This window comes from Onychomys torridus, chromosome 4 (genome assembly GCF_903995425.1).
Source record: "Onychomys torridus chromosome 4, mOncTor1.1, whole genome shotgun sequence".
Classification (NCBI taxonomy): Eukaryota; Metazoa; Chordata; class Mammalia; order Rodentia; family Cricetidae; genus Onychomys; species Onychomys torridus.
Genome location: NC_050446.1, coordinates 18,484,516 through 18,503,295, shown reverse-complemented (window position 1 = coordinate 18,503,295; position 18,780 = coordinate 18,484,516). Strand labels below are relative to the sequence as shown.

The window sequence follows — 18,780 nt, the reverse complement described above, 5'->3', positions numbered from 1 at the left end:
TCTGCAATTTGTGTTCCTCCTTTCTCCCTCTACACCAAATTCATCTAACAGTGGACACCCCCCTTCTTTGGCTGTTCATTTTCTCCCAGCGATGCCTTTATCACTCCCGTTAGAGACATAAGGAAAAATCAATCTAAACTTTAATCGTGTTTACTTCTCTGTACAAAGTGTCTTTGTTAAACTTTCCTGTGTTTGTCTCATGAATGTTGCCTATTACAAAAGAGATTGTGTAGATTCAATTATAGGGGAAAAGCTACAGTTCTTGTGCAGTATTTCATATGTACAGGTACATGCTCTGAGGGTCATTGGGAATGGGTATTGGGAATAAGGCAATGGAGAGATCTTCTAGTCTATTAGAAACTGGCCAGAGCATTTAGGTTAGATTTCAAAGTTTTGTCATTATTACAGTATTGGAAGATTAATATTTCAAATGCACTAATTTATATGAAAAGAGCTAGCTAGCTTAAGCTTAACAGGTAATTTTATTTAGGTATTTCTAAATAATACACAAGGCATAATCAATAAATGTATAAGGCATAAAACATTCAATACACACAATAATAATAAAAATCACTTATAAAGCTTTGTTCTCCTTTAACTTGACTCCATTGTAAAAGTACCTGCATAACCTAGTGATTGTACTTTTAAAATTTGTTTCACTTCAGAAAACACTAATAAAACTTATATAGCCATTTCTACCTAACAATTAGAGGGTTGTGAGTTGTGCTAATTATTTTTTTTAATTACTCTACTGTCACTATAACCAAAGTAACATAAAAAAAAACAACAACACTTATTAGGACTAACAGATCCAGAGGGTAAGAATCCATGACCTTCATGGCAGGGGACAAGGCAGCAGGCAGTCAGAGTGCTGGAGTAGTAGCTGAGAACTTATATCTGAGCCACAAGCAGGAGGCAGAGAGATAGAGAACTAATGGGGAATGGCAGTGGGCTTTTGAAACCTAAAAGCCTGTCCTCAGTAACATACCTCATCCAATAAGGCCATACTTCCCAATCATTCATTCCCAAATAGTCCCAACTACTAGGATCCAGGAATTTAAGTATATGAGCCTATGTGGGGCATTCTTGTTCAAACCACCATATAAGTATAAAGCAAAATTTAAAAATAGAATTTAGGGATTCAGGGGAGATGCCTTAATGGGTAATAAAGCTAGGGACTTCAGTACAAATTCCCCAAGACATACTTAAACACTGGTAATCCTAGCACTAAGGGGTTGTGCAGGTGGAGGTCTAGACCTCTGTAGCCATCCAGCATAGGAAAACATCTTCAGTTTACTGAGAAATCCTGTCTCAAAAACTAAGGTAGAAAGCAATAAAGGAAAGTACCAACATTGTCCTCTGGCCTCTACATGCATTCACATGGAAGCAATACACAAAGGGTGCTATTTACCATGCAACACACACATACAATAAAGAATTAAATAAGTAATAAAATACCGCTTGAGTACAATCAGTCTCACAGGAGAAGTAAGAGATTAAGCTGGCATAATGCCCATGTGTATTAGCAAATCAAGCTAACTGTGCCAGCCTCCCAATGTACCTTCCATAAAACTGTAGGATCTTTCAAAACGAAGTTTTCTTGTATGTTTTGTTCAAAGGAAAAATAGGAAATTGCTAGCATAGACACTCTTGTTTAGCATGTTGGATGCTATCCAGAAGTGAGTAGTCTAGAGTATCTCAAGCAGCAAGGCTGTACTAAAGCCAGAAGCACAAGCTGATGTCACCTGTTCACTTTTTCTTTGGTGTAATATGACTGTGAATCTCTAAATTGACTAACAGGGAAAACTACAAAGTGAATATTATTTTGATATTATTTTTTGCCAAATATCAATTATATCCTTTTGAAAGATACAGTTTACAGAATGAGAATTAGAAACCTAGTGTTCAAGCAAACTACTGGAAACACTTCAATAGACACTGCTGTTGTAAAGAATAGAAACTTAACCACAGTAAACACTTTAAAATGAGCTTTAAATATATAATGGGCTCCCATTAAGGTACACCCCCGACACCTATCACTTCTATTTTTCTGTCTTGTGTGTATTTGTGTGTGGCTAGCAAATACATGTCAATAAACATTCCTTAAACTTTTCTTATTTGGAAATACACAGTGTTTAATTAAAATAGGTTTTATGTAATCAGTGTAGGTTCAAGTCTTCTACATTGATGGGAAAAATAAACACAGCATTCATTTATTTATGCTTATCATTTAGTAGTTAATATATAGTAATCATTTTCACCGCAGCATAAATTAGCACTTAATTAACCCCTTCTGTGGAGATACAGGCCCAACAGATGAATCCTCACAATTGATAGTGGAGGAGTAGTTCATCTTGATTTCCTATATTTTGTTTGATATTTGTTGGTATGGTTTATGACCCTGTGGAGATATCCTGATCCCTCAGAATGGCAGCTTAATGAAGTAGGTCAAATAAGGTGGATTAGACCAATTGCTCCTTTGTAAACACAGGTTGGTGTTTTGACTTCATTTTCTCTGTTTATGGTAATAGTGTTGATGATGTTTGAGAAGAAAGCACATTTACCAAATGAAGACTTACAGTTTGACTTTACAGCAGAGTGCCAATTCTGTTCTTCACTGCCAAACAGGAAACTGAAACAACAGTGCAAACAATTTGAGAAAATGGACTCCTTCCTTCATTTTGACCTGTCTTTTCTACATGCTCCGTACATTTAGCTACATTTTATCCTCTTGAACTAAGACTTTGCTCTCTTGAACTCATTAATTTTTAAGTTTTATTAAATTTGTTTTTTATTAAATCGCATGTGAGTATACACCCATAGGATGTCTCTATGGTTCTACCATCCAACATGTGGGTCCAGAAAATCAAACATGGGTTGTTAGGTTTCATGGCAAGCACGTTTATGGACTGAGCCATTGCATGGGCCTTGATACCCATGAACATATGGTAACTATGTAATAGTAAAAATTTCTGATGCTTGTACTCAATTAGTTGTCCAGTAAATTGCCCACATCTAGAACTCAGTGCTACACAGTACAGTCAGGTCATTAAGCAATCTGACTTTCAGCTGGATCTTATGACATGAACCCTCTGGTTTTCTTGCTCTGCAAGCTCCATCTTCCTAAGACAGTGTGAGGATGGTGAAGTGCTTAGATCTTACCAGCAGAGAAGCTGATTTGGATTCAGATACCAGTGCCTTTTCTTATCTGTTTTGACCACCTCTTCTCCGTCCAGCCATTGTGAAGAATAATATTACACAATCCACTTTTGGAGATATTAAACGAAATAACATACATAAAGTTATTACACCTCTGCCTCAATATTGTTTGTATTTGGAACTGAAAGATGTTTGTTGCAATGAGAAATGTTAGCTCTGAAGCACCCATTCCCTCAGCAGTAGAGATAAGTGACAGTTAGTTTGGAGTAGTGGGAAAACTGTGCTACTTTCAAAATTCTAATTGACTAATTTTTACAATAACTTCGTCTTTCCACAGAATTTAATTGAATCTCAGTAGATGGAGAGTTTAAAGTGATGATTAACTTTTAAGCCCATACTTAAGGATATAATTACTTCCTTTGAGTCTGTAAAGATATAAATTGAATGTTTCTGAGCATTTCAAAATATTCTGCAGTTTTATTTTAAAGTTTTCCAACCTATACATGCTGGTGAAGGACTCGTAATTATCACCCATCACCATGATTCACATCTTTATCTTTTTAAAATTGAATTTATACAACAAAGGGAGAAGATGGGAGTAGTTTGTATAAGTAGCTTATACTTTATGGCTAAGTGTGCTTCTCATCCTTCTACCAAATTGCACTTACCACATTTAGGATGTGTTCTGTGTCCATCCAAGTACTGAAAGAGTTAAGTTGCAAGGACATATGAAATTAACATCAAGATTTAAATGCCTAAGGTTTCTGAATTTTTCTCAAATTCTGCCTTCTTCAGTAGCTTGTCCAGGTGCATTTCTTGATAGATACCTGACTACTGATACTAAACAACATAACATTTAATTGCACTATTTTCATTTTCTTTGTTTTTTTTTTTTCACTTTGTAACTGAATCATAGTGAATTCTCAGATTCCATATGATTTATCTTCAATACAATATACAGAGTCGTACAGTATCTGCTTTTTGGTGACAACACAAATTTACCCTGCACTTTAAAATGAGGCCTTAAATTTCCCTAAACATGATCAGTTGTATTGAAACTTGGATACTTTTTTGGTTGCTACTGAATATGTCAAACATTAATTTTCAGTTATTAAAATCTAATAGATGAAAGAGCAGGCATTGCTGCACTTGCTGTGCCCATTGCATTAGTCAGCTTTCTCTTGGAACCTTTAGAAATTAATGGGCAAAATATTAGAATGTCTGTACAGTCCCAAACAGGTCCTTCTTCTAAACTTGATCATTTGACCACCTTGAGAAATTATTGGCAGAAAAAAATCATTAATATTTACAAAATATTTTAGGACCAAAGCATTCAAACATATGCCAAACAATCCCTAATCAAAAAAAGAGAAATCTGTTCAGCACAGGGATTTATATATTTATTTGCCATCTGGACCCTGGTATGCCCTATATGAAAAATCCACACTATGATAGTCATGCAGTCTTTATATTTAAATTCTCTCTTATGATAAAGTCATAATTACAAAGTAATTTTAGTCAGCAGCAAAATAGCTTTATATTCATAGTGAGTTGTTATTTGAAATATTTTTATTTCTTAGACTATCTTCAAGTACAGGAAATCATAAAATATCAATGACTTAAATAAACTAAATTGCTTATAGAAGTTCCATTACACTCTGTTTTCATTTAGTATACACATTTCATCTTTGAATTGTTATATAATCATTTTATGTGGCAGAAAACTAATTAATGAAATTTAGCTTTATGCAAGAAAGTAAATACCTACTGGATGACAATCAGGCAATGTACACACACACACACACACACACATTTTATATTTTGAAGTTTAAAATGTTGAATGACACTGGTTTCTGCTGAAGCAGTCTTCCTCTTACGGTGCGCTTGATCGAATCCATTTTCTTCCTACTTGTTAAACCAAGCTGAATAGGAGCATAGTAAACCCTGGTGACTAATCTTACATTCTCTTAACCAGTAATAAAGAACCTTGTCAATCTGACAGGTTGTTACAGCAATTATTCAGAAGTTCTGTAGCAGTAGTATCTGTCAGCCCATGTAATATTGAATATTTTAACTGGCAGTCTTCCAAGACTGAACATTAATCTTACCATCTCCTATTACAGTCCCTAATCAAGATATTCCAGGGGTGATTGCACTAACATTGTTTGAAGACTACATCTACTGGACTGATGGGAAAACCAAGTCACTCAGCCGTGTCCATAAAACCTCGGGAGCAGACAGACTCTCACTGATTAACTCATGGCATGCCATCACAGATATCCAGGTGTATCATTCTTATAGACAACCTGATGGTAATTATTCTTTCCATAATTTCCATAATGCATCAACATTTTCCAGCAACATTTCATTTTTTATTATTTTAAGTTTAAGTATAATTTCATTCTTAATAAGAATGATCAGATTCCATTATTTAGCTTTATTTTATATAATGAAGCTAGTTCATAACATGTGCTACTATTGAAAGGTTTGATTAGAAGCTCAGTAATAGCATAAATAATTATTGATCTGTTCAAATCATATTAATCTGAGATATGAGCAATGCATGTAGTCAGAGAAGTATAAAATAAATCCTTAGAATAGTTCATTACAGTATAGCTACACGTCCTTAAGTTTTAGAACTCTGTCTAGAAAGAATTCTACTTCAACAGTTTGGGATCTTAGAATTGCAAATATCCAATGTGCTTTATAGGATTCTACCAGACTTTGTGGAATGAAGGTTTGATGGCTTTTCTGTACTAAAAGGCAAAACTTCATGCTCATTGTTTCATTGCTTTATTTTACATTTACATTTCTAAGAATATTTATTTCTTCACCCCAAATGCTTGTACTCTCTGTTTACTTTTCTGATTAGCAATTACTTCTAATTAATGTACTTGTTTTTGTAGAAAACATTTAAAATTAGTGAAATCAGGGATTGAATGGCATTTATTTGATATATTCATAACTTTTATATCTTCAAATAGAGAAGGTTTATTTAACCATAAATTATGATACTTGAAAGTTTAGTCTCAAATGCCATGTTACATTTGCTAGTCTTGATAATTTCATTTTGCTGTGTTTTTTTCATCTATAGTCTCCAAACATCTTTGTACAGTAAATAACGGTGGTTGCAGCCATTTGTGCCTTTTAGCCCCTGGGAAGACCCACACCTGTGCATGTCCCACCAACTTCTACCTTGCAGCTGATAATAGAACATGTTTATCAAATTGCACAGCCAGTCAGGTGAGTTGAATTCTGGAATCATTTCCTGGACTGTTTGTGTATACTGTTATTATGTTTTGGCATGAGTAGATTATGTGTTTTAAATAATTTAAATAATTGTTTTGTTATTATGTGCAGTTAAAAATGTGATCATTCTAGGTGCTGCACACATGGCCACAGAATTAGGGAAAATAACTTAAATACAAACATTAAAATAGGATTTGTGGCATGAAAGAACAAATAGAGGCCAGGAAGAAAAACAAAAGGAAAAGAAAACCAATCTTACCAAGATTCACAGAGAACTATGACTCCAGTCCTATGTGTGCAGGACTGAGGGATCAGAGGACATTTCTTACAGGTCAAAACAGAGTGGTGATAACAGAGTGATGTAGTAAAGATAGACAGCATTTAAATAATTGAGTTATCTTTTAGATAACCAACTCTGCCTCAACAGCACACCCTACAAACACAAAGAAAGTGTAAATTGAATAAAGAACCATTATAAAAGTAATTTACTTGTGAAAACGCCCCTCAAAATTTGCTTATTCTCAGTGAAGATATCCCAGATATCGACTTAATGCTAATTTTTTTCCTCCTTTATTTATTTATTATATTTGTGTTTTAATTTTACACATCAGCCATGGGTTCCCCTGTCTACCCTCTCCCACACCCACCCCCACCTTCTCCCCAGCCCTTCCCCTCCATTCCAATCTCCTCCAGGGCCAAGACTCCCCTGGGGATTCAATTCAACCTGGTGGATTTAGTACAGGCAGGTTCAGTGATGCTAATTAATTGTATGGAATTAATTTTATTACTTTGCATTAGATTTTGTAAAATAGTCATATGACATTAAAAATTATACTTTGTTACACCAGACCCAATATCTTTTTTGGTTTGAGATCAAATTGTTAAATAAGTAAATTAATTTATTTAATTCTATGCTTTGAGTTTGCTCATTTTTGGCAACTCAAGGGAACATTCTTGCCAAAGATTTCATTTTCAATTGAGCTCATGTGAAACAGAAGCCAGACTAGCTAGCTCAGCTCGCCTCTGAAGGCAGAGTTGCACTCACTGCACAGGAAGTCAGTGTTTTAGAGATTAAGGGCATTGGCTGGATGGCACACAATCTGTGGCTACATCCCTGGCTCTGCTTCATTCCAATGGGATCAGGTGGATTTGTTCCCTAAAATTTTGGTGCCTTACTTTTCTCATCTTTTAATTGAGGTATCTTAATCCATCTTCTGATGCTATGTAACAGAATTCCACAAATGTGAATTTATAAAGAAACTAAATTCATTACATAATTCTGGCGGCTCTGGAATCTAATATCAAATTGCTACAGCTAGTAAAGGCAAGCGATGAGCAGTCTAGGTGATATAGTACAAGAACTCATGATGCCTTCACATTAGGTATGCCTTAATGATTGTATTTTCATGGCACTTAGAAACACAGCAAAGTTTCTATGATATAGCTAAGTGTATAGCATAAATATGTAACAATTTTAATTTTTACAGTAAAAGTTGTTTAAATTTATATGGAGGTAAAACAACCAAAATAAAAAAAAGTTAAACTTAAAAACAAAGTATAAGTACTCTCAAGATATCAAACCTGGTCTGCCAGAGACAGAAATATTCATCATTCAGGAGGGAACCCTGGTCACCTGACCTAATATTCACTACATCAAGTGACAATTACCTTTCAAAATGAGTCTTGGAAAGTATGTACAAATAACAGATATAATACTTTCAGAACATTGTTATGATAATTAAGTGGACACAGTTCTTCAGACATAATAGTAGTAGTTAAGGTCACCATCACTGAAGCTGGAACATGTGAATGTGTGTACTTGGTTAAAGCTGCCATGATGAGCGTCTGCTGTCGATCTCAAAGCAGAGGCCACAGACTTTGTTTACTATGCAGAGTGTATGTGTAAAATAACATCATGAACATTATTTATGCCAGTAGAATTTAAAGGAGAAATTATTTTTTTAATTTATATAAAATTTGTATTAGTATTGTGTAGTGATGTTTCCAAACCTCCATGTTATTGTGAGGGAATCCTTAGACCTTTACTCCTAAGTAATCTTTTTTTTATTAAGATTTTTTTTCATTTTACACACCAATCAAAGATCCCCTGCTTCCCTCCTCCCCCCCCCCCCCCCCCAGCCTCCCCTTCCTAACCCACTCTGCATTCTCACCCACAAGAAGGCAAGTCCATTGGGAGGCACATCCAGTCAAAGCAATTCCAAGACCTTCCCCTTGCCTCAAGGCTGCACAAAGTGTCCCATCATAGGTACTGGGCTCCAAATAGCCCGCTCATACACCAGAGATGGATTCTGATCCAATGACTATGGTGGAACACCTTGCACAGTCTTGATGGAGGGGGAGAGGCTTAAACCTGCCTGTAGACTAATTTCTAAATGGTCTTATTAAATAAGAAACACAGAGCCAAATATAGGGGTGAAAGCCTTAGAGATCAGGGAAATAGTGAGAGACAACAACTAGCCTTAACTTACCAGGCTGCTGTAGCTTCCCAAGAGAGCTACTTCCTGTCTACCCAGGCTTTTATTGCTTTGCTGTTCTGCCCTCTCATTGGCTCTTAGCCCAGCAACTTCACTTCCTTGTTCCTGCCTGTCTGTACAGACCTCCAGTTCTCTATGGTTGATACTGGGATTAAAGGCAAGTGTCACCGCACTTGGCTGTTCCCTAGTATGTCCTTGAACACAAAGAGACACTGCCTGTCATGTGATCAGATTAAGGGCATGTGCTACCACTGCCTGACTTCTATGTTTACTTAAAAATGGCTGACTATGCTCTCTTATCTCCATGCAAACTTTATTTATTAACATCAAAATAAAATTTCACCATATTTCAGCCCAAATAAAATATCACCACACCTACCTCAACTGAATGTACCAGGCTCTGCTGACTCCCCATGGGAGGCATTACCATGTTGGAGGAGAGAATTTTTGGTTGGGTTGGGCTGGAAAGCTGGGGGGGGTGGGATGACAGAAGAAAGGGGAATCCATGGTTGATATGTAAAAGTAATAAAATAATTTCTTAATCAAAAAGAAGAAGAAGAAAAAAAAGAGGTCATGAACAATGGCAAGAAGCATCACCTCCTTCGGGACATATAGCCTAAGGTCATGGGCAGAGCAAATACCACTACAATGGGCTAAGAATAAAAAATTTTAAAAAAGGTAATGATAAAATGACTCCTAATTATATTCTACTGTACTCAAAGATTTGTGCCCTGTTCAGTCTCCATTAGAAAAGCTAATGCAACAGATGAAAACAAATATAAAGACACACTGCCACACTTGCAGGTAGTGAGAAACCTTAAAACACTGAGTTCTAAATGGGATGTTTCCATCGTAGGCCCCTCAGAAGAAGAGGCAAAAAGAATGTAAGTGCCAAAGGGTATGGAGGACACCAGGAAAACAAGGCCCACTCAATCTACATGAGCAAAGCTCATGTGAACTCACAGAGAGTGAAGCACCTTGCACAAGGCTTGCAGGGGTCTGCACTAGGTCCTGTGGCCTTATATTATGGGCTACAGTTTACTATTTTTATGCGTTTCCTGAGTGTGCTAACCAGTGGGTTTCTGATTCTTATGCCTTTTCTTGGATTCCTTCCTCTCTGTTGGTTTGTCTTGTTCAATTTGTCCAACTTCAATGTGCTAGATTTTGTTTCATCTTACTGTATTTTATTTTAAGAAAGTGAATGAATGAATGAATGAATGAAAATATAGCCACTATAATATAGATTAACAACTGAATTGTCATTTATAACACCTGAGAGAAATAAACAGTTTTTTTTCCAAAGGAGAAGTTGATTGATATGTACTCCAAAGTTATTTTGTGTGTACTTTTATTTGGTTACAGTTTCAAGATTGTTTGTATGTTTGGTATTGTTTTATTTTTTTATTTTGTTTCCTTGGGTTGATGGGATTGCAGTGTTTGGTTGTTTTTGTTTTTTTGTTTTGAGAAAGAACTTAAAGTTAGATGGGCAGGGAAAAGAGAAGCGATGGAAGAACTTGGGGTAGGGCAAGATATGATCAGAATGTGTTTAAAGTTATCTATGTTTAAATAATAAAAATACAATATCTCCAGATCCAAGACCTTAGATTTCTTTGGCTATGTAATTGATCCAGGGACAATTTCCCTCCCATTTCCTGGGAGCATAAGGTAAGGTAGGCCCATTCAATCAGTTCTGAATCATGCTGAGTCCCATGCCTTTCAGAACATCTGTTAGCTCTAATTCTTTCACTGTTTGAGGGGATGGTCCCAATTTACCAGTCAGGATCCGATCTGCTAATGTCACCTGCCGTAAATAACCAGCTCATCCTCACTCTGTGAATGATAGTTAAAGGGAGCTCTGTTGTCTAAATGTTTTAGAGTTGTGGATGCAGCTGAATTCATTGAGCTAGATGTTCTAAGGCCTCATCTGCTGTTCAACACTTGCTACATTTCCTCACCTTCCATTTGATGGGCAAAGTGTCATCCTTGGATTCTGGCTCTCCCTTCATTTTTTAACAAAATTATCAGAGAACATACCTCTCTCCTATTTACTTTTTTTAAACAATTCTTCTCCCAATAGATTTTTTTCCACATCCCTGATGATTTCCCTGCTCAAATAGTTAATTCTTCTTTCTGTATGACATCACAATCATACTTCTCTGTATAGTCAACTGTGCTACAGCTCTAGTGAGGAGAGTATGACTAGCATTCAGACTTGGGTGTGGTGGGGAGGCACCAGCATCTGCTCCAGGCTCAATTGGCTGCTCCTCAAGCCTGTGCTACCACCTGGCAGGCAAAGGACGAGACAGTGCTGTTTTATATTTTTATTTTTAATGCTACTTTATTTAAATGTGAAAGCAATGAAACTGAGACATGAAACAGAAGAAATCTCATAATAATAAAATGTTAGTTATAGTTAACAGATAAGCATGCTTTATTGTGGTTTCTTTGACTCATAACCTTTTTATTTTTTTTTAGATTGAAATGAGAGCAGAATTTCATATTATGTATAATTCCAAGAGTTGGTGTTTATTTAAATCAGATATATTTGGTAAATTTAAATATGTATTAGGAATTTCCTCCTCATAATTGGGAATACTTTGAAGATACTCAGAAGACATGGAATCCACTCACCAATATGCTTTGATATACTGTAATGACTAGAAATATTTAATGTTCAGGGTAATTGCTTTCAGATTTAGCCTCATCTGCCCAAAGAGTCAACTACCTATAAAGATATTTTTCTCTTCTGGTAACTTATGAAAAACCACAACAGACATGACCACAGGCTAAGCAAATTATAGAAAATCAGTTGAAAAGAGAAATTTCCCCTAAGGCTCATGATCTCTATTCCCTTTCACATTACTACAAGAAGAAAAATTCACGCTTGTGTTTGAATTCTATCTAGAATCAGCTCTATGGTATCCGGACTCATTCAGCATATTCTAACAACAGAGGCTTTCTTACTAAAGCAATTGCATTTTAAATGAACAAATGGATTTAATATCCATGTCTATTAAAGATAATTGGGCCAAAGCAATATTTTCATGTTACAGTTTTTCCATGCCAAATCCTTTGCATGGGAATTAATGTACGACATTTCAGAAAGAAAAATAACTTTCAGTAATGTATTCACCTAAGGTTTCCAAATCTGAACAAATATTATAAGTTCCTTTAGAAAATAAAGAAGAATCTGGGTGTGGTGACCCACACCTTCAATCCCCACATGTGGGAGGCAGAGGCACGTGGACCTATTTGAATTAAAGGCCAGTCTGGTCTATGTAGTAAAGTTCCAGTACAGCCAGAGTTACATAGTGATAACCTGCCTCAAAATAAACTAATTAATTAACTAATTAATTAATTAATTAAAGAAAGATTAATAAATAAAATAAGGGCTAGTGAAGAATATACTTCAATCAATAACAATGATTGTATATTTATTAACTGCTTACATTTAGTGATTTGATGTCAACTACTTCAGACATTTGTACTCTGTTCAGAAAATATTCTTTAATTTTTGTATTCAAATATTAGTAAGATTGAATATTGTATATTTAAATGTTAGTAACATTAAATATTAACACATTGCCCAAGGTCACTAAGGTTCAAACCGAACCTTTGGGTCACTGTGCACAGCTGGACAGAGTGAAGCCGACAGTAAAAACTGTTTGGGGCATGGAGTACTCAGTGGGCGGGGTTTGACCTACATGTGGATGACTTCCTAGTGCCTTAAGAAGTAGAGATGTATACCTATAATTTCACATATGGGAAGTGAGGCTAGAGGAACAGAAGTTCAAGGTCATCCCCTGCTATGTCCCAAGTTTGATGAGATCCTGTACTAAATGAGACTGTATCTCAACAAAAACAAACACACAAAAAAGCAAAAACAAATGAATAAACAGTTTTGTACTCTGACTACTGGTTCAGTTGAAGCTCATATTTCCTTCCTCATGCAAAGATTATGGTATAACTTCCTAAAGCTTTTCTCTACTAATGACTCATATGTCAAGTATCCTGTAAGTCAATATTGCCATGAAGCATTGCCACCAGGCTTTTTTCCTAAGTCAATTTTCTCTAAACTTGTTAATACAAAAAAAAAAAAAAAAAAAAAAAAAAATGACATGGCTGTACTACTTCTGCCCCAAACTACATTTTCATGGCTACTTTGATATTTTAAAGGAAAGGGTATGAAAATAAATAACATCTGTCATTGGAGCTTTAAGTGACTAGAATTTTGAATTATATTAAATTTTATCATGTAAATTTCTTCTGTGTTTCTTTTTAATTTTTATTATTTGCTCATATCTGTGATCATAGCACTTTAAAATATTACCACGAGTTCAAGTTCAAGGGTTAAGGCTTCTGAGTCTGCTCCAGCTTCAGATAAAAACAAAGCAATAAGTGAATAAATAGGCCAATAAAATAAAACCAGCAAAGAGAATATTGCAGCTTAATTTTTACGTCTTTGAAAACATTACTTTGAATTCCCTTTCCTTTTTTCCCAAATGATGTACATTTAAAACATTCAGCATTTATTAATCGCTCTAATAACAGGCTCTAGTAAGACATGTCCATACAGGGATGATTGTTTCTGAGTACATTTAAGCCTGCTGTCTTCTAGTGCATAAGTTTTTAAATAATTCCAATCAATGAAAATAAAGACAGTAGTCAACAATATTGATGTGGGAAGCTTTGAATTCTGACCAGAGGTAGTTTGCTTTGTTTGTTTGTTTGTTTGTTTGTTTGTTTGTTTGAGAACATTCATGACACTGAGGAACTGTGACTGTACACCTGGAAGCAATCTTCCAAGTTGGCCCCCAGCATCTAAAGAATGAGAGAATAAGAGCTGCCCTGAATTTCACTGAAGTCTCTAAGATTCTTATGAAAATGTAATTCTTCCCAGTTAATTCAAATTTACCTTATTCAGGTTTAGATCTCTTTCTGATAGCCCTGGTCCTTTTTTACTTTGAATAGTATTTGACAGACATTGTCTATATGGGTTCAGGTAAATGTTTGAGGCTTTTATGGCCATGCAGTCTCTGTAGCAACAACTTAGGTAGATGCCCTGTTGCCATTAACGTAGCCCTTCAGACAACATGGTAATGCATGAGTCTGGTTGTGTACACTGAAATCATCAGAGTATTCTGAACAGTGAAATTTCCTGGAGTACGGTGTTGAGGTTTACACATTCATCCCTCATCATGGAGGCTCTACAACCATGCGTGTTCATAATTACAGTGAGAGAGTTGTCCACATGTTATGGTTATCAACATTCTTCTTGCACCCTTTTTTTTTTAAAGTTTCAATGCAAAACTGATAAATGCATCCCTTTCTGGTGGAAATGTGACACTGTGGATGACTGTGGTGATGGATCTGATGAACCTGAAGACTGTCGTGAGTATTCTGAACATTGGATATAGACTTCAGAGTTCTTTGCCTTCCAGACTTGTAGAAATCATCTAGGCTTATGCTAAGGCATTTTTCAAACATTCTCATTTTTAACTTAGAAAAATTTTATCTCACTTCTTATAAAAAAATATAAAGAAAATGGTTGCAATGTCTTGGTTTTGTCTCTATTGACTGATTTTTTTTCTGAACAAAACCTTTGCTTTACAGTAATCACTAGTATAGTAATTGCTGTGATTTTTTGACTTAATGTATTCACCAAATTTGAAATATAAATCAGCAAGATAAAGAAATTCCTTTCTATATAATGGATAGAAACTTGTGTCTTTTTTGTCAGGGTTAAAATATTGAAACTCCTTGAGGAGTCAGACTTTTAAATGCTAATTTTTATTTATGGTAACTTGATTTAATTTGCCCTTAGCAGCTACTATAAAATGGTTACTGACTGTGACAACATAGAGCTCTAGGTTAGCAATGACTGCTAACTTAGGTGGTGATGGGCAATCAGAAGACTTCCTGGAAATCCTGTTACAGTTCACTCCATAGGTCATTCCAATCCTTCCTTGTCAAGTTGAAGATGCTTGCAGTCAATCCTGATAACTCCTTCAGTGTCTCAGTGCATAGTTGCCCTGGCTTGGCTCTGACAGCTGATCCATGAGTTGGCCTTGATTGACCTTGACAACCGTGTACAAGATCCTAAGGCTTGCACTGAAGAGAGAGTACCATCTAAGTGAACTAGCAGTTATTTACTTCTGAAGAACTTCCTAGCAACAACTATAAAGCTGCTTCACAATTTCAGATTGTTACTTAAATGAACTGTGTTGCATCTTCCTTTCCACTACCAACCTCATACTCTGGAAGTTGTTTCACACATTCTCTTTTTATGTGGAAAGCAAGAAGCCACCACTCTGATGAGAAATCAAATGAAAACCATTCCTTTTCTAATCTTTTTGTGTGTTTGATTTTTTAAAACATCATTGACAGGTTTTATTTTCACTATAATAGACAATACATGAAGAGAAAGACTCATGAACAATAGGTATAAAGTTATGATCAATTTACTCTTTTTAAAAGTTTTTGAATTATAGCATATGCCAAAAGAAGAGCTGATGTGGATGCTGATGAACACTTACTAAGACTAACTTGTTATAAGAAAATTGTTTCGTCCACAATAAAAGAAGTTTTCCCAAGATGTAGTGAATGAAGTAAATACAATTTGTCTTTGTATATATAAAAATACTGGCATGTGCCTGTTAATGTTCTATCAAGATGACCTTTACTGACCAGAGCCACCGTTGTTAAGGAAAACACTACTGTAAAGACCTACAACAAAGTCAGAATCACAATGATTTTTCTCTTAAGTATTTGCACCTTCTGAATTCTATTTGTAATTTTGAAATCCACTGATGGAAAGAGTTAACTGCAGAGTTAATGAAAGTTTCTGCCAGTTACATACTTTCAGAATATATCCCCTGGTTGTGAGCTGCTGTGAGACTGTTGATAACTGAACCAGGGTCCTCTGGAGGAGCACCCACACCCTTAACCTCTTGAGCTCCCCAAGTTATTTCTTAAATATTCAATTAATCACTGTAACCCTTTTCTTAGGAGGGATGTTTATATAACAAAAGTATTAATAAAGAAAATTATGCATGAACTAACAGGAAACAAAAGTTGAATATGTATGTATCTTGCAATCCAAATTAGCACTTAACAAACTCTATGGGTAAAAAACATTTTGGAATTTTTTATCAAGGAACTAAAATATTTACTTTTTAGAGAATTTAAAAAATTTCAGCGATACTGTAATTAAGAATATAATATGTTTCCTGAATCAAGCTTAAAACTTCAATTATGTTTTATTTCCCAATTTGAGCTAATAAAGAGGCTAGTATTAAGCTGGCAGTCCATGGGAACCATGAGTCCAAAAATATTGCTTCATTGTGAGTAGTATGAATTGTGTGACAGTTTCAGAGTCAGGTCTGGGTCAGAACCTGGTGTCTACCTCTGGAAAATTGAACCTCTTTGGCTGAATTTGTAATATCAACAATACTTAGTTTCTCTATTTTTGAATGGCCATACTGTTGGTCACGTGAGGGGCTATAATTTTTATAAATAAAAATCTGCACTGATAGATCTACCTGAGCCCCTAACACAGAATATATCTCAGCAGACTTTCTGTGTTTTTAACTACTCCTTATATAGAAGCAAAACGTATTACTAGAGAAAAATGCTATGATTTATGAGGAGTTCATTGTAATAATGTGAATGTTATGCACAATGTTTACTATATAAAAATGCAATTACTATTAAAAAGTGTTCTAAATGTGATGGACACAGGAAGTATTCAGTTAGCAATAAAGAATATATGCCGAGGCCACAATACTTTGTAGGCAGAAAGAAGAAATAATTCTTCAAGAAATGGAACTAGAGTAAAATCTCTGTGTTCTAGTAAGGTTAACAAGAGCCTAGCAATGAGAGAGATCATTATTTAGTGCTTTACTGGTGTGTGTGTATGTGTGTGTGTGTGTGTGTGTGTGTGTGTGTGTGTGTGTGTGTGTGTATGCATGTATGTGTATGTGCAAATGCATGTATATTATGTGCATAAGGAGTTCAGAGATCAATGTTGAGTTTCCTCCTCAAATGAGACAGGGACTCTTAGCCTGTAACTTGGTGATGTGTGTGCTTCCTAGCTTACATTTCTCAGGAATCAACCTGTATTTGTTGTCCCAACACCAGGATTATAAGTGTGGGCCACCATGCACACCTGTTAACATGGGCTCTGGGATTTGAACTCAAGTCTTTGAGCTTGTTCATCATTTGACCAATTGTGATACTACCTCCCAACCCTTAAGTTAATTTTTTAGTTATAGTTATTTTTTAGTTATAGTTTTCATGTTGATATTTTGCTTCTCTGGTAGGAGAGTTTATAAAGTGCAGGTCAGGAGGACATCTGGGTTGCCCATTACTTAGATGTTCACCAGGCTCTAATAGACCTCTAAATATGAGGCTTTCTCTTTATGCTTAAGATATATTCAATGCAAAATACCAATAACACTGTCAGAAAATTTCTGTCTAAGACATCAGGAACTTAGATTGCCATCTACAATACCTGCATGCTTTCTCTCCCAGCTGAATTTAAATGTCAGCCAGGCCGATTTCAGTGTGGAACGGGACTCTGTGCACTGCCTGCTTTCATCTGTGATGGGGAGAATGACTGTGGAGACAATTCTGATGAACTTAACTGTGGTAGGTGATGAAAGTCCTAACTTGGGCACATACATCTAAGCCTTGATTTCTCATGACTGCACTGATTTAAAGGCAGAGTGGGTCTTAGGTCACATTATTTTCTTCTTTTTGTCTTAGACACACATGTCTGTCTGCCAGGTCAGTTCAAGTGTACCAAGAACCAGAAATGTATCCCAGTAAACCTCAGATGTAATGGACAAGATGATTGTGGTGATGAAGAAGATGAAAGGGACTGCCGTAAGTCACGCGGAATGCCCTGTCCAGCTGGACTGTAGAATGCTGATTGAAACAGGAATAAACATTATTCTTCATATAGTCATGTGGTGTAGAGAAACAAGAGAAACAAATATGGATAAGAAATGACTACATTGTATCAATGACAATGCATTGTTTAAGAAGTTCTACATAAAACAGAGAGAAAAATAAAAATATATGAATAAGCTTTATTTTGAGAGCTACCTGGAGATTATGGCAGACATGGACAGGATGTGCTTACCCATGTAATTATAAAGCAAAGCATAAAAGAAACATCATAGCAGTTGATTACAAGATGTTTTCTCATTAATTGACTTTAATTGCTATTAAGTATAGGTACTTTAGGACTATTCATTAATGAGTTATGGGAAATCAGCTCCATTTTAATTAGGGATTTTTCTCCCATGAAATACCTGTTGAAATTACTCAATATAAAAACAAAGTAAGTTACAAGTGATGCTTCACATAGTAATTCCTAAAGTCTACTTGAAAGAATAATAGTAAATTTTGTTTGTTTTTGTCACAATATACTCCCATCTTCATCCAAATGTCAAATGCATTTAAAAGAAGGCAAGGCACTATATTCCACCTGGAGGAATGGGTGAACTGTCATATGTTCATGTATGTAAAACACACACACACACACACACACACACACACACACACACACACACAGAGAGAGAGAGAGAGAGAGAGAGAGAGAGAGAGAGAGAGAGAGAGAGAGAGAGAACCCAAAGGACGGCATGCCTGTCAACTTCCAGGCTTTCAGCAACACTGCTGTGAGTATTTCTACCCTGCTGCAGTTTGATTCTCCCCTCTAAATCTTTTCTCAGTAAATAACATGCAGCGTCCAGCAATTTGATTAAGACTCTGTGTTCCAATTAGTGTTAGGACCAGTTCACACAGCTGTTCCCTCTAGCAGGGGTCCTTAAAGTGGCCAGACTAGTGATGCAGTACACGGTCTGAATCCAGC

The 18,780-nt window shown here is 35.8% G+C and overlaps 1 protein-coding gene across 7 annotated transcripts in view; it reads left to right on the top strand.

Moving 5' to 3' along the window:
* Lrp1b (LDL receptor related protein 1B) overlaps window positions 1-18,780 on the top strand; it is a 1,919,409-nt gene that overhangs the window by 1,680,458 nt on the left and 220,171 nt on the right. For all 7 annotated transcript variants that reach the window (XM_036183000.1, XM_036183003.1, XM_036182999.1 and 4 more), the window contains 5 exons: window positions 5,283-5,471; window positions 6,254-6,402; window positions 14,201-14,294; window positions 17,436-17,552; window positions 17,670-17,789. In XM_036183000.1, the coding sequence (XP_036038893.1) occupies window positions 5,283-5,471; window positions 6,254-6,402; window positions 14,201-14,294; window positions 17,436-17,552; window positions 17,670-17,789 (669 nt within the window). The remainder of the gene's footprint in view (window positions 1-5,282; window positions 5,472-6,253; window positions 6,403-14,200; window positions 14,295-17,435; window positions 17,553-17,669; window positions 17,790-18,780) is intronic.